Source organism: Cucurbita moschata, unplaced genomic scaffold, assembly GCF_002738365.1.
Source record: "Cucurbita moschata cultivar Rifu unplaced genomic scaffold, Cmos_1.0 Cmo_Scf00025, whole genome shotgun sequence".
Taxonomy (NCBI): Eukaryota; Viridiplantae; Streptophyta; class Magnoliopsida; order Cucurbitales; family Cucurbitaceae; genus Cucurbita; species Cucurbita moschata.
In genome coordinates, this window is record NW_019268541.1 from 1,282,129 (window position 1) to 1,294,836 (window position 12,708).

At 34.4% G+C, this 12,708-nt stretch overlaps 2 protein-coding genes across 2 annotated transcripts; one reads left to right on the top strand and one right to left on the bottom strand.

The window, feature by feature from the left end:
- The first annotated feature begins 2,362 nt into the window (after positions 1-2,362).
- Positions 2,363-4,809, top strand: LOC111461491 (serine/threonine-protein kinase RIPK-like). The gene is made up of 4 exons (XM_023105029.1): positions 2,363-2,779; positions 3,551-3,686; positions 3,811-4,071; positions 4,158-4,809. Exons 1-4 carry the CDS (start codon positions 2,402-2,404, stop codon positions 4,724-4,726), a joined length of 1,344 nt encoding a protein of 447 aa, XP_022960797.1. The 5' UTR covers positions 2,363-2,401; the 3' UTR covers positions 4,727-4,809.
- Positions 4,810-7,437: 2,628 nt separating this feature from the next.
- Positions 7,438-8,894, bottom strand: LOC111461500 (RING-box protein 1a). Its single transcript, XM_023105039.1, has 5 exons — positions 8,652-8,894; positions 8,486-8,536; positions 8,303-8,362; positions 7,818-7,889; positions 7,438-7,729 (listed from the first exon to the last, which is right to left on the bottom strand). The coding sequence occupies exons 1-5, from the start codon at positions 8,782-8,784 to the stop codon at positions 7,692-7,694; spliced, it is 354 nt and encodes a 117-aa protein (XP_022960807.1). The 5' UTR covers positions 8,785-8,894; the 3' UTR covers positions 7,438-7,691.
- Between the last annotated feature and the right edge of the window lie 3,814 nt (positions 8,895-12,708).

The following is a 12,708-nucleotide window of genomic DNA, read 5'->3' on the forward strand; positions in this document are numbered from 1 at the left end:
GGTCAACTCAATCACCTGACAAATAAAATTGCAATCCAATCCAACTCGTGTAGGCCCATAAATACTACTTTTATCTTATTATTATTATTATTAACAAATTGATTCTAAGCGTTTAGCGTGTTTAATAGTAGGCTTTAGATTTTAGGTTGTTCCGTTGGATGAGGAAAGTCCCACATCGACTAATTTAGGGAATGATCATGGGTTTATAATAAAAGAATACTCTCTTCATTGATATGAGACATATATGGAAAGCCCAGAACACGGTTTTCTTTTTGTTTTTGTTTTTTTTTCTCGAAAAAGCGAATGGAAAATGCAATCCACCATTAATAAAGAATAATATTTGCAATGATGACAAACTAAGATAGCCCAAAAGCCATTATTATTGTCACAATACCACTTTTAAAGCTTATCCCCAACTTTATATAATATACTACTTATTTACATTAAAACCATTATTTCAAATTAATATTATAAATTTTTATTAAGAAAAAGAAAAGCGAGGAATGAGCCCGATTGACAAGGTTGTAATAGTAAATGACAAAAATGTCTATTGACTTAGTTCATAGCTGGGGGCAATAGTTCGACGCGTGGTCCCCACGCACCTACTCCCCTTATTTAATTTGACGAAACTACCCTCCAATTAGATCTTTTTTCCATGTGAAATGTATTAATCAACCACAAGGCGACCAGCCCATTATTTTTGTAACCCTTTTTTCTGTTCGGTCAAATAGACTTTCATTTTAAATTTTAATTCAAAAGGATGAAATAAACGGGGATGGGGACGGAGACGGAGACTCTATTCTAGTTCTCTTTTCACGTCCGTTAAAATTTTTGAATTTTTAGAAATTATGTTGAATATTATATTATATTTTAATTTATTAAATATTATTGAATTTATTAGCTCTTAACAAAAAAAATATTAAATGAAAATTACCCATTAAATTTTTTAAATAAAAGAATACAAAAATAAATAATGACTAAAGGTTTTATAAATATATATTTTATATTAAAATACAAAATCTAATTAATTTAATATATATATATATATATATATATATATATATATATATATAATTGAAGCCAAGAAAAGCCTGTACACACGACCACATCTCAACAACTAGAAACGTGGGACCCACATAAGATCGGAAAGGTCAACTTTAGATAGAAGCAAGGATCCTGATCATCTTGCAAATCTGCTGTTTTCTTAAAAGTACGCACATCGGACGGTCAGGATTGTGGGTGTAATATCCAAATCATAGAATGGGTTGATGATAATATATTGGAGGGGGTAGGAGTTTCTAGAAGAGAGAAAAAATATTGCAATATCACCAACTTTGGTTACATTTTGACAGTAATTTCTGACCAAATCACTAACGAAAAAATGGCTGCATATTAGCCTCCCCTAAAGTCTAAAGGTTACCCTAAGTTGGCGTACACTCGATTTTAGCTCGGTTTAAAGTCAAAGTTTGACTAATTTGATTCGTTTATTTATTGGATCGGACAAAGTTGTTCTCAGACTTATCTAATATCTTACCACTCAGTCAACCTAAATAATATATCTATATATATAATTATTCGTAAACTTCTGTAAATTTTACGTGTTAAAAAGTTAAAAATTAAATAATAAATGAAAATAATTGTATCAAACGAGTCAATAATTTAATCCAATGGGTTAGTTCAAGTCTGACGATCTTGACCCAAACTTTGGTCTAATGAGCCAATGGCTTGGCCATTAGGAGTCGTGTCAACCCGATCCAAACTAAAACAATGCCTTAGGGTCATTGGACTTGAATTTGGGTTGAGCTTGACAGGTCGAGTTAGTTGCATTTGGACCTAATCTCGGGACAAGTCTAGTTCGATTACTTTTTTTAGATTTAACATGATTTTTTTTAAATTTTCGTCTATATTTTTCTGATGAGGATGTTCGAGAACAAAAATATTTTAATGAGTAAATAAGTATTTTTTAAATATGAACCAACATCATAAAATATTAAATAAGGTCTTAAAAAAAAGAAAATAAATAGGAAAGTTCTTTTGATCATCTAGATTTTCAAAGTAGACAAAATCAACCAATAATTTAATCCCTTTTTCTTCCAAAATAAAAATATAAAAAAAGTCAAAGGGGTAGCCACGTCATTTTGCTTTCAAACCGTATTTTGACTTTTGACCCTTCATTCCATTTCATCCGACACAATTCACATAATATTTATAAATAATAATATATACACGGTATTGCGGAATTATTCAAAATAAAATAAAATAATTATTAATTTATTTATTTAATGGAGACGCCATTGAAGAAGCTGCATGCTTGTTTCTTCTCTGTATTTTCTCTATAAATTCAAATTTTCTTCAAATTCTCTCATCTAATTTCATCTAATTTCATCTCAAATTCGGATCGATGAAGAAGAAGGTATCATGGAGGTCGTTTCTGCCGCCGTTCTGCTGCGGCGGGTTGCCGGCGAAGGCGGGGAAGAGGGTGGCGGCGAAGCAGAGTTCTTTCACTAGGCTTTCTATGGTGGATTTGAGCAATCCAAATTCTGTTCTTTCGGAGGATCTCTCTGTATCTCTGGCTGGCTGCAATATTCACATGTTCACTTTGGGAGAGATTAAGGTTATGACTCAGAGCTTCTCGACCGGTAACTTCCTCGGAGAAGGTGGCTTCGGACCGGTCTATAAGGGGTTCATCGATGACAAGCTTCGGGTCGGCCTCAAGGCTCAGCCTGTTGCTGTCAAGCTCTTGGACTTGGATGGATCTCAAGGCCACCGCGAGTGGTTGGTAAGTCGTTTTGAAAAAACTTGAGCTAATCTCGATATGTATGTATGTGTGTGTATATATAGGTGGAACGGAGATTTGAGGAGGATTGAGGTAGGGATGGGGATATGAAATGTAATTCTTGTCTCCAACCCAGTTTAGCTAAGGGAGGAATCTATCCCTAATCCCTCTCGTATTTGAGTGGAGATTTGAGTAGGGTCGGAGAAAGGATGAGGATATGAAATGTAATTTTCGTCTCCAACCCTGTTTAGCTAATCGGGAGAAATCTCTCCCTGACCCCTCTTACACTTGAACGGAGATTTGAGCAAGGTCGAACAAGGATAGGGACATGTAATTCTCGTCTCCAACCCTGTTTAGCTAATTGGAAGAAATCTCTCCCCGACCCGGAGCAAGGATGGAGATATGAAACCCTGTTTAGCTAATGGGGAGAAATCTCTCCCCGACCCCTCTCACAACTGAACGAAGATTTGAGCAGGGTCGGGGTAGGGGCATCAAATGTAATTTTCGTCTCCAACCCATTTTAACTAACGAGGAGAAATCTCTCCCTAACCTCTCTCACATTTGAACGAAGATTTGAGCAGGGTCGAGGCAGGGATAGGGACATGAAATGTAATTCTTGTCTCAAACCCTGTTTAACTAACAGGGAGAAATCTCTCCCGACCCATCTCGTTTTTTCCGTTTAAGCAGTGATCTCCACTCCCTTTGAAACGGGCTCCTATAGATTAAACGAACATTTGTAGTTATCTTATCTCATTTTATTTTCGGTTTTTGTAGACGGAGGTGATTTTCTTGGGACAATTGCGAGATCCACATCTAGTGAAATTGATTGGATATTGCTGTGAAGATGAACACAGGGTGTTGGTTTATGAGTACATGCCAAGGGGCAGCTTAGAGAACCAGCTCTTTAGAAGTAAGTAATTCTTAAAATTTCAATTTTTTTTAAAAAAATAATTTTAAAATAAATGGGTTTTTTTTTATTTAAATTTATTAATGGATAATTGATTAATTATTATTTTTTTTAATTATTTTTACAGGATTTTCAGTGTCACTGCCATGGTCAACTAGAATGAAAATAGCTTTAGGAGCTGCCAAGGGACTGGCCTTCCTTCATGGAGCAGCAAAACCAGTAATTTACAGAGATTTCAAAGCTTCCAACATCTTGTTGGATTCCGATTACAACGCAAAGCTTTCCGATTTCGGGCTCGCTAAAGATGGCCCTGATGGAGATGACACCCATGTCTCGACCCGAGTCATGGGCACTGAAGGCTATGCCGCTCCCGAGTACGTTATGACAGGTGAGTTTGATTGATCTATTAGTTTTTGTCTTGGTTGGTAACTGTTTAGTTTTAGAAACATTGTTTAATGTTGTTTGTTCTTTTAGGTCATTTGACGGCTATGAGTGATGTATATAGTTTCGGTGTGGTTCTTTTGGAGTTGTTGACGGGACGACGGTCGTTAGAGAAGAATCGGCCACATCGAGAGCAGAATTTGGTTGAGTTTGCTAGATCAATGTTGAATGACCCTAGAAAGCTGGGTCGGATCATGGACACGAGACTAGAAGGACAGTACTCGGAGATTGGAGCAAGAAAGGCAGCGGCATTGGCATATCAATGTTTAAGCCAACGCCCGAAGCAACGACCGACGATGAACGAAGTGGTGAAAATCTTGGAGCCATTAAAGGATTACCAAGACATGCCTATTGGAACTTTTGTTTTCGAGATGCCGGAGAAGACTCCGACATCGAAGGGAAGCGAAACTCCGAAAGAAGAGAGGAAGAAAGTGAACGACGAAGGGCATCACGAAAATGGTCATCATAGAGGACAAAATCATCATCTCCGACACCCCAGATCGCCGAATTCATTGCCTGAAAATGGGGTGAGGAACGGCAACCGACGGCCGACGAGCTCAGTGTTGCACCCTAGAGGTGGCAACGGCGACCGAAGACCTTAGGGCCGTTGGATTTGGAATAGTCGTGTAAATGATCAGATATGTAGATAGAGATATTGTGCGGAATTTCATTTGTTATAATTTTTTCCTTTTTTTTTTATCACAAAAAGATTTGATTTCTCATAAAAATATTATAAAATTATAAATTTATGTCATCAATTTTATATTATTAGACCCTTTAATTTTTTTTATTAATTTAAACGAATTAAAAATTTATTAAATAAAAAATAAAAAATTTAGATGACTATTAGAATATATTATAATAATTTAATATAAATATTTGAAGTTGATGGGAGAAAAGGACCAATTCAAATGAGACAACTCACCAACCCTATTAATATTTTTAACCCTCCATTTTGGAATTACGAATAAGTAAACTTTGTGAAATTACTATTTTACCCTTCTAACGGCATATATTTTTTTCTTAAATATGATGTCTTTAGGTTATCGAGTTGAAACATTTTTTTAAATTTAATATAATTAAATTTAATATAATTATTCGAATGGTAGGTTTTTTTCCAACTCGAGCCATCATGATTAAATAATGAACTCAACTGTATAAAGTTCGGCTGGTTCGGATTTTTTTGAATAACATAGACGTTTGTTCTTTGATCCAAGTGGAAGACTTTTTTATGGCTTCAACCCTTTAATTTTGTCGAGACGATGATTTTTCCGGTCCAAAATTTTTCGTTCTCAAACAAAAATATACATGTCAATTATTACTGAATGTTCACTTTAGCACGTTTAGATGACATTTAAGAGTGTCGAGTCTAGTAAAAATATTTTAATAATAAGTGCTTTATCAAAAAAGTATATATATTTTAATGTTCGTTTTGCTTTTTAAAAGTGTTTTTGAAGTGCGTTTCGTCACGCTTTCATTCTAAATTGTTAGTGCTCTTAGCTTATATATTATATATACATACATATATATATATATATATATATATATATATATAATTTATTTATATAAACAAATTTTTTTATCAATGTTTTTACACCAATTTTCCCCATATTTTATCAAATAATCCAAGAGAATATATATATATTAATAAAATCATTTGCAATTTTAGATAATTATGTTGAGAAAAAAGAATTAATTATTAGAGCAATACAACTTTTACAATACTTTGGATAAGACCAACATGTCATGTCTTTATATATAAGTTTGAAAATATGTGGAGTGGGCCCCACCAACTCATTGATATTTTAAATAAATTAAATTAATATATTTTCATATTCGATGGTTTGTATATACATTTTCAATTTCATTCTATTTTAATTCTTATACTTCCGATAACAATTTAAAATGTGTCTTTCAGAATTATTTCTATTAAAATTAATTGAATAATAATAATAATAATTTACCTATTAAAATTGATTGAATAATAATAATAATTTACCCACGGGCTAACAGTAAGTATTTAAATTTACCTCTTTTTTTTTGGTGCATATCTAAACATATATTTCAAAATTTTATATTTACACCGTATGAATTTTTTTTAAAAAAAAAAAAAATATATTTACTCGTATTCATAGAATTGAAAATAATTTAAGGTTTTTGTTACGAAATTTGGATATCTAGGTGATGGGTTTGATTGAGCTTATAATAATCTCTCAAATAAAGTTATAAAATATGAAAATTTGTTTGGCCCTTTTGACTTTGGTAATTCCCATAGTCATTCATCCCCATAAGATTGAAATTTATGGGTTAAATATTGATGATAATTTAATTTGTAGGCCAATTTTTTATTCTTAAACTTGTTTTAAAACTTTGAGGTAATATCAAATAGGTTGAGTTATTCAACTCTATTTGGTCGAAGTCAATTTTTGTCTTTTTTGACAAATTAGTGGGAACATTTTATTTTTAAAATACCAAAAATGCCCTTTTTACATTTGCGACTATGTTTTGTTTATTAAACAATCGACTACGTTTTGTTTATTAAAATGTAGAACAATGAATACACAAACGACTACGTTTTGTTTATACCTCTTCGGAGGGCTACAAGCCTTGGCCAATTCCTTAAGAAAACAGAGGAATTAGATACTTTCCTCCTTGAGATGATCCAATTCCTTAAGAAAATGGAGCAAATTAGATACTTTTCTCCTTAAGATTAATCAACCAATCCACCAATCCTAACGTGCAAATCAACCGAAGAATATGATTGAAAAAAGATAAAACGTATAGACTAGATTGAAACTTTTTAACCAATGAAAACTATATTGAAAAGTGTGAGGTCCCACGTGAGTTGGAGAGGAGTATAAGGGTGTGGAAACCTCTCCCTAGCATACACGTTTTAAAACTCTTGAGGGACAGCTAGAAAGGAAAAGCTCAAAAAAATTATTTATAAAGGTGTGGAAACCTCTCCCTAGCATACACGTTTTAAAAACAACCTTGAGGGAAAGCTAGAAAGGAAAAGCTCAAAAAATTATTTATAAAGGTGTGAAAATCTCTCCTCAGCATACACGTTTTATAAACCTTGAAGGAAAGCTAGAAAGGAAAAGCCCAAAAAAGACTATCTAGTGGGTTTGAGCCGTTACAAAAAGACACCAAACAAACTCAAACACATATCTAGCATTGTCAAATTGTCGCTTATTGACGTCAGACGAATTACTTTATAAAAATATAATGATCGACCTTAGGACATTGCTCCCTATGATACAAGTATCCACAATCCCATTTCAAATAACTAATTCAATAAAGCCATAGTAGACGCTCACAGGAAGAAAGAACTTTCATCAAGATATTTAATAAGGAATGTAAACATTTAGGTCAATACTTGTAGTGTAATGTCTAAGGTTCACATTTGTGAATAAAGTACTCATTTTAATCTGCTTCGGATATGAAAAGGCACACAATTGAACACAACAGGATTTGGGGATTGGACATTTGTTCAGATTTTCAACAATTAGACATTTCAAGTAGAGTATTTGTCTGTCTGACCTTTGGCATTGCAGCGGTATGAAGGTCCTAATGTCCATACTTCTGGAACTCCCATTCGCTGTTATCTGAAGAACATCACAAAAGCTTAATCAAGAAGAAGCAGAATTTCATACAGTTCTATGTATTAGACCCATTAAAGCTTATAAAGTATACCCAATGGACAAACTTGGCGAGTCTTCAGCCAACGACTAATGCAGTGGAAGTGAAAAGCATGGTTGCATACCCCTGCAAACAAGAATCTTAATCAAGAGCAAACCCAAAACACAGAGGCAGATAAAGGCCTAATCCCCAAAAGAAAATGCCACAATAACACAAGAGATCAAATGACAAAGACAAATCACCACCGAAAATCCTAGATTGATATGAAGCTTCTGAAGTTTGAATAACCGCATGAAACAAGCAAAAGAAAGGTCCATTCGACAAGATAACTGTTATTGTTTAGCAGTTTAATTAAGAAAAATCAGTAGCTCAGGATGATTTTCTAGTCACTGGGATTAATATCTATTGCAAAATGCACGAACATCGGTCATATTTCACAGAAAAGGAAAGAAAATATAGCACGCAGAGCTCCCAAACCATCTCAAACAAGGAAACTAAAATCAATATTAAGGTTTTAGAAAAGAGGCGTAATAGCATACCCCAGGCGACGGTACATTCCTCACTAGTGGCACTCGCCTGATTCGCTTGACATTCAATGCCTAAACACCAAACAAATCGTATGGAAACAACAGTGAGAAACATCAAATTACCATCCAAAACAGAATCTAGAATTGAAGATTAAAAAACGAACATTTAAAACCCTAAAAATTGTTTCAACTTACAGAGATCCATGATATGATTCCTACAAATTGCACAGTTATCGACAACAATATCTGCAAAAATAAATCACAATTGCGTTACAACACAGACAAGAATCAGTAAGAAACATCCAAACGCAAAAGGAATCAATCAGAAATCAGAGAAGTTGAAATTAGGGTTTGAAAGTACCCCAAGCCCAGAGAGCGACAGCATTCCACTTTTTGATCTCAAATCGCTTAGGTTTTTTGGAAGACGAAGGGCCAGCACTACTCGAAGCCTCACCCGCGGGAACCATCGGCACATCGGAATCCAACGTAGCCATGGCTGAAACCTCGATTGCAAAGCGTCGGTTCTCCGGTCAGCGGCTGAGAAGCAATCCGGCGAGCGAAAGAAGAATATCGCAGCAGAAGAATGACTGGCAAAGGTGTTTGGGCCTTATATTTATTTGGGCCATTAAAAGGTTAAATTACACATATACCCTATTTTTTCCTTAGAAAAAAAAAGGTTAAATTAGAAATTAATTTTCAAACTTAAAAACTGTTTAATATTTAATTTTATGTTTAAAAAACTTATTAAATATATTTTTTTAAAAAATTTACTAATTTATCACAACAGAATATTAAGGGTTTAGGATTCCGTTAAATATAAAATTTATATTTATATATAATATATCGATTTATTTTTTCTAAAAAAATTATGGAATTGGTAAATTGAAGAATTAGTTGGGCTTCAAAAGATTGGGCCATTATTTTTTGAAATATGGGCTTCAAATGGTACTTTACCCATTACATGTTGGGCTTTGTCTTTATTGGGCTTAAGTGGGCCCAATGGTTTATTGGATTTTATGTAATTTAAATTTAAAATAAAATTGGGTAAATTCCATGACCAATTAATTTTTTATTTAGGGTTTTCTAAATTATTTTTAATAATCAGTGAAAAAAATGTATTTTGGATTTTTCTTTAATATTATCTAAAAATAATTAAAAAGAAAATAATGTGTTAGCACAACTTAACACACCCTTATAAATAATGTTTTTGTTCTCTTCCCCGAACAATGTGGGACATCACAATCCACCCCCTTCAGGGCCTAGCATTCTCGTTGGTACTCGTTCCTTTCTCTAATCAATGTGAGACCCACCACTAAATCCACCCCCATTTGGAGCCCAACGTCCTTACTGGCATACCGCCTCGTGTCTACCTCCTTGCCAGCACATAGTCTGGTGTCTGGCTCTGATATGTCGTATCTGCACAAATTCTGTTTATGTGATCGCGTTCTTTAGACCATTTGTTTGAACTTCTTCTTCCGAGGAAATACCTTTAAAGAAGTCTTTAGTTAGAGAGGGGAGCGAAACATTCCTTATAAGCGTGTAGAAACCTCTCTCTACCAGACACATTTTAAAAATCGTGAGGCTAACGGTAATACGTAACAGGCCAAATCGAACAATATCTGTTAACGGTGGACTTAGCCTGTTACAAATGATATCAGAACTAGACACTAAGTGGTGTGCTAGCAAGGGCGCTGGCCCCATGGGGGTGGATTGTGAGATCTTACATAAGTGGGAGAAGGGAATAAAACCTTTCTTATAAAAGTGTGGAAACCTTTCTCTAGTAGACGCGTTTTAAAATCATGAGGTGACGACGATGCCTGACAGGCTAAAGCGGATAATATCTACTCACGGTGGATTTGAATTGTTACATCACTCGGGATTTTCAAACTCGAGCTCTAACGCTCGGTTTGAGAGACGTTTTTGGTAAATTAATGGGAATTGAAGCATCTTTGATTGAGAAGAAAAAAAGGTGGCAGATTATGGCTGCTTTTGCTTCCTTTTCCTCTCTCCATTGTTGGATACAACTATTCATCCATAGTGCTACCCTCCCCAACCACCCCATAAAGACTTTACCTTTTCATCTCATTATATTTCATGTCATAATCAGCTTATTCACCATTCAGTGGGGGCTTTCTAGGTATATTACAAAGATCTCGTTCAAGTTCGACTAAGTTTACGACCGTACTTGCTTTTGGATGGAGAGCGTTGTAATCTGCAACATAGAGTTTCGGGATTCATCTTCATCCCATTTCAAAACACAGCTAAGGTTCAAGTTTGAATTATCAACCGCTGGAATCAAAACTAGTGCTTCTACCCACTAAACTATGCTTGGATTCACGATCCCTTCTGTGAAAGTGTTAATTAATTCAAAGACAACGGTTTAAGGTTTCATTAAACTATGCTTGGATTCACGACCCTCTCGTGCGAGTACTAATTAATCCAAGAACAAGGGTATAGCATTTGAATCATTAATAGGTCAAATGCTAACGAGTAACTTTATCCAGTTAACGAAGCTTGGACTTGCAACCCCTCTTGGGAGAGTACTAATCGAATCATCGATTATAAGCAGTGCTTTTAACCACTGAACTATACTTGGATTCTCATCCCCTCTTCAGAGAGTGCTTATTAATCCAAGGATAATGTAACAGCCCAAGTCCACCGCTAGCAAATATTGTCTGTTTTGGCCCGTTACATACCGCTGTCAATCTCACGATTTTTAAAACACGTCTACTAGGAAGATATTTCCACACCCTTATAAAGAGTGTTTCCTTCCCCCTCTTCAACAAATGTGTGATCTGACAGACAAGGGTTTTTAATTTGAATCACCAACTATCGGATTGTCGAGATGATAACAAATGCCTTAAACCACTGAACCACGCTCAAATTTGCAATACCTATAACGAGAAAACAAGGGTTGAATCATCGACCATTAAAATGACAACTAACTATACTTAAATTGACAAGTTCGTGTGTGCCAGTTAAAGTGGTTGTAGGTAAGGCTCCACTTAGAGCAACATCATCCCAATGACACTATAATTAAACTAATTATTAGGGCAAAACCTACCATCCCTTTGGGTGCCTTTTCAGCTGGCTTCATCTTCATCTCACAATTAAAAAGGTCCACTAAGACCCATTTCACTCAATTTGCCAAAAAGGGCTTACATCTTTTCATATTTTCAAATAACCCCACTTTTTGTTTCTTTTTCTCTTTTTGCCCCAAAAAAGAGTGGAAAAAGGATCTCACTTTTGGGTACTAATTATTCTTCATCTTCTTCTTGCCTTACTTTTTCAATATAAATAAAAGATGGATTTAAAAAGTCATTGACAGTTCATCCATTTCAGCAAATTATGGACCATTCTTCTAAACCCACCTTAGAAACTTCTTCCTTTTATTGCCCCAATGATCCCAATCTCTTCAACAATTTGAGCTACAATCGAATATCGTTAAAAAAATAATAGTTGTAGGCCCTCCGAATCATACCCCATTTTCTCGGTTTATTTCGGCATATGGTAAACGATTTGTATCGCTTATTAAGGAATGATTTGAGCTTATGGTTTTGGATAGTACAGTACATGACGCTCGAAGGTTGAGACATCTGAGTTTTGTAGTATGTACAGCTGAATTCAGTTACTTCGTTACATGACTTGTTAATAGTAATATTGTGAGATCCCACGTCGGTTGGAGTGGAGAACGAAACATTCATTATAAGAGTGGAAACCTCAATGAAAGCATCGTGGATAAGCCCAAATATGAAAATATCCGGCTAGTGGTGAGCTTGAGCTTATTTTAATATTTTAAATAATCAATTAATCTACCATATATGAATTTGGTTTTGTGTTTAATAGAACCCTAAATTCTGAATTTTGAGTTTAACGGAACCCTAAGTTCAAAGGCTAATTTCGACTCTAAGTTTAGAGGCTAATTTCGTAATTTTGAAAGTTGAAGGACTAACTAGAGATACTCCTCAAAATTCATGGATTAAACTTATAATTAATACGAAAATGAATAGAGATGCTAAAATCGAGATCTATAATTAAAAACTAACTTAATAATTATTAAATGAAATAAAGAATTGCAAAAGAAAAGAAGGGTTTAATAATGATCCCAACATGATGATTACTTGAATATGAAGTATACAACATAATGGCACATGTATTGATAAAGCACATCAAAATAGCAATATAAATGATATGATAGAGAAAAGTGTCAAAATTGACAGCAAACAAATCAAGCTTGGAAGTCAAAGATCTTAGGCTCCCACATTAATGACAAACCCATATTGTTAATTCCTCATCGTATTTCTAAAAATTTACGAGAAATAATGGTATCAAGAGATAAATTAATTTAAACTAATTTGACGTTTAAGATAATGGATAGAACAAGTAAGACATATTCAAGAGGCTGCTCTATCTTATTA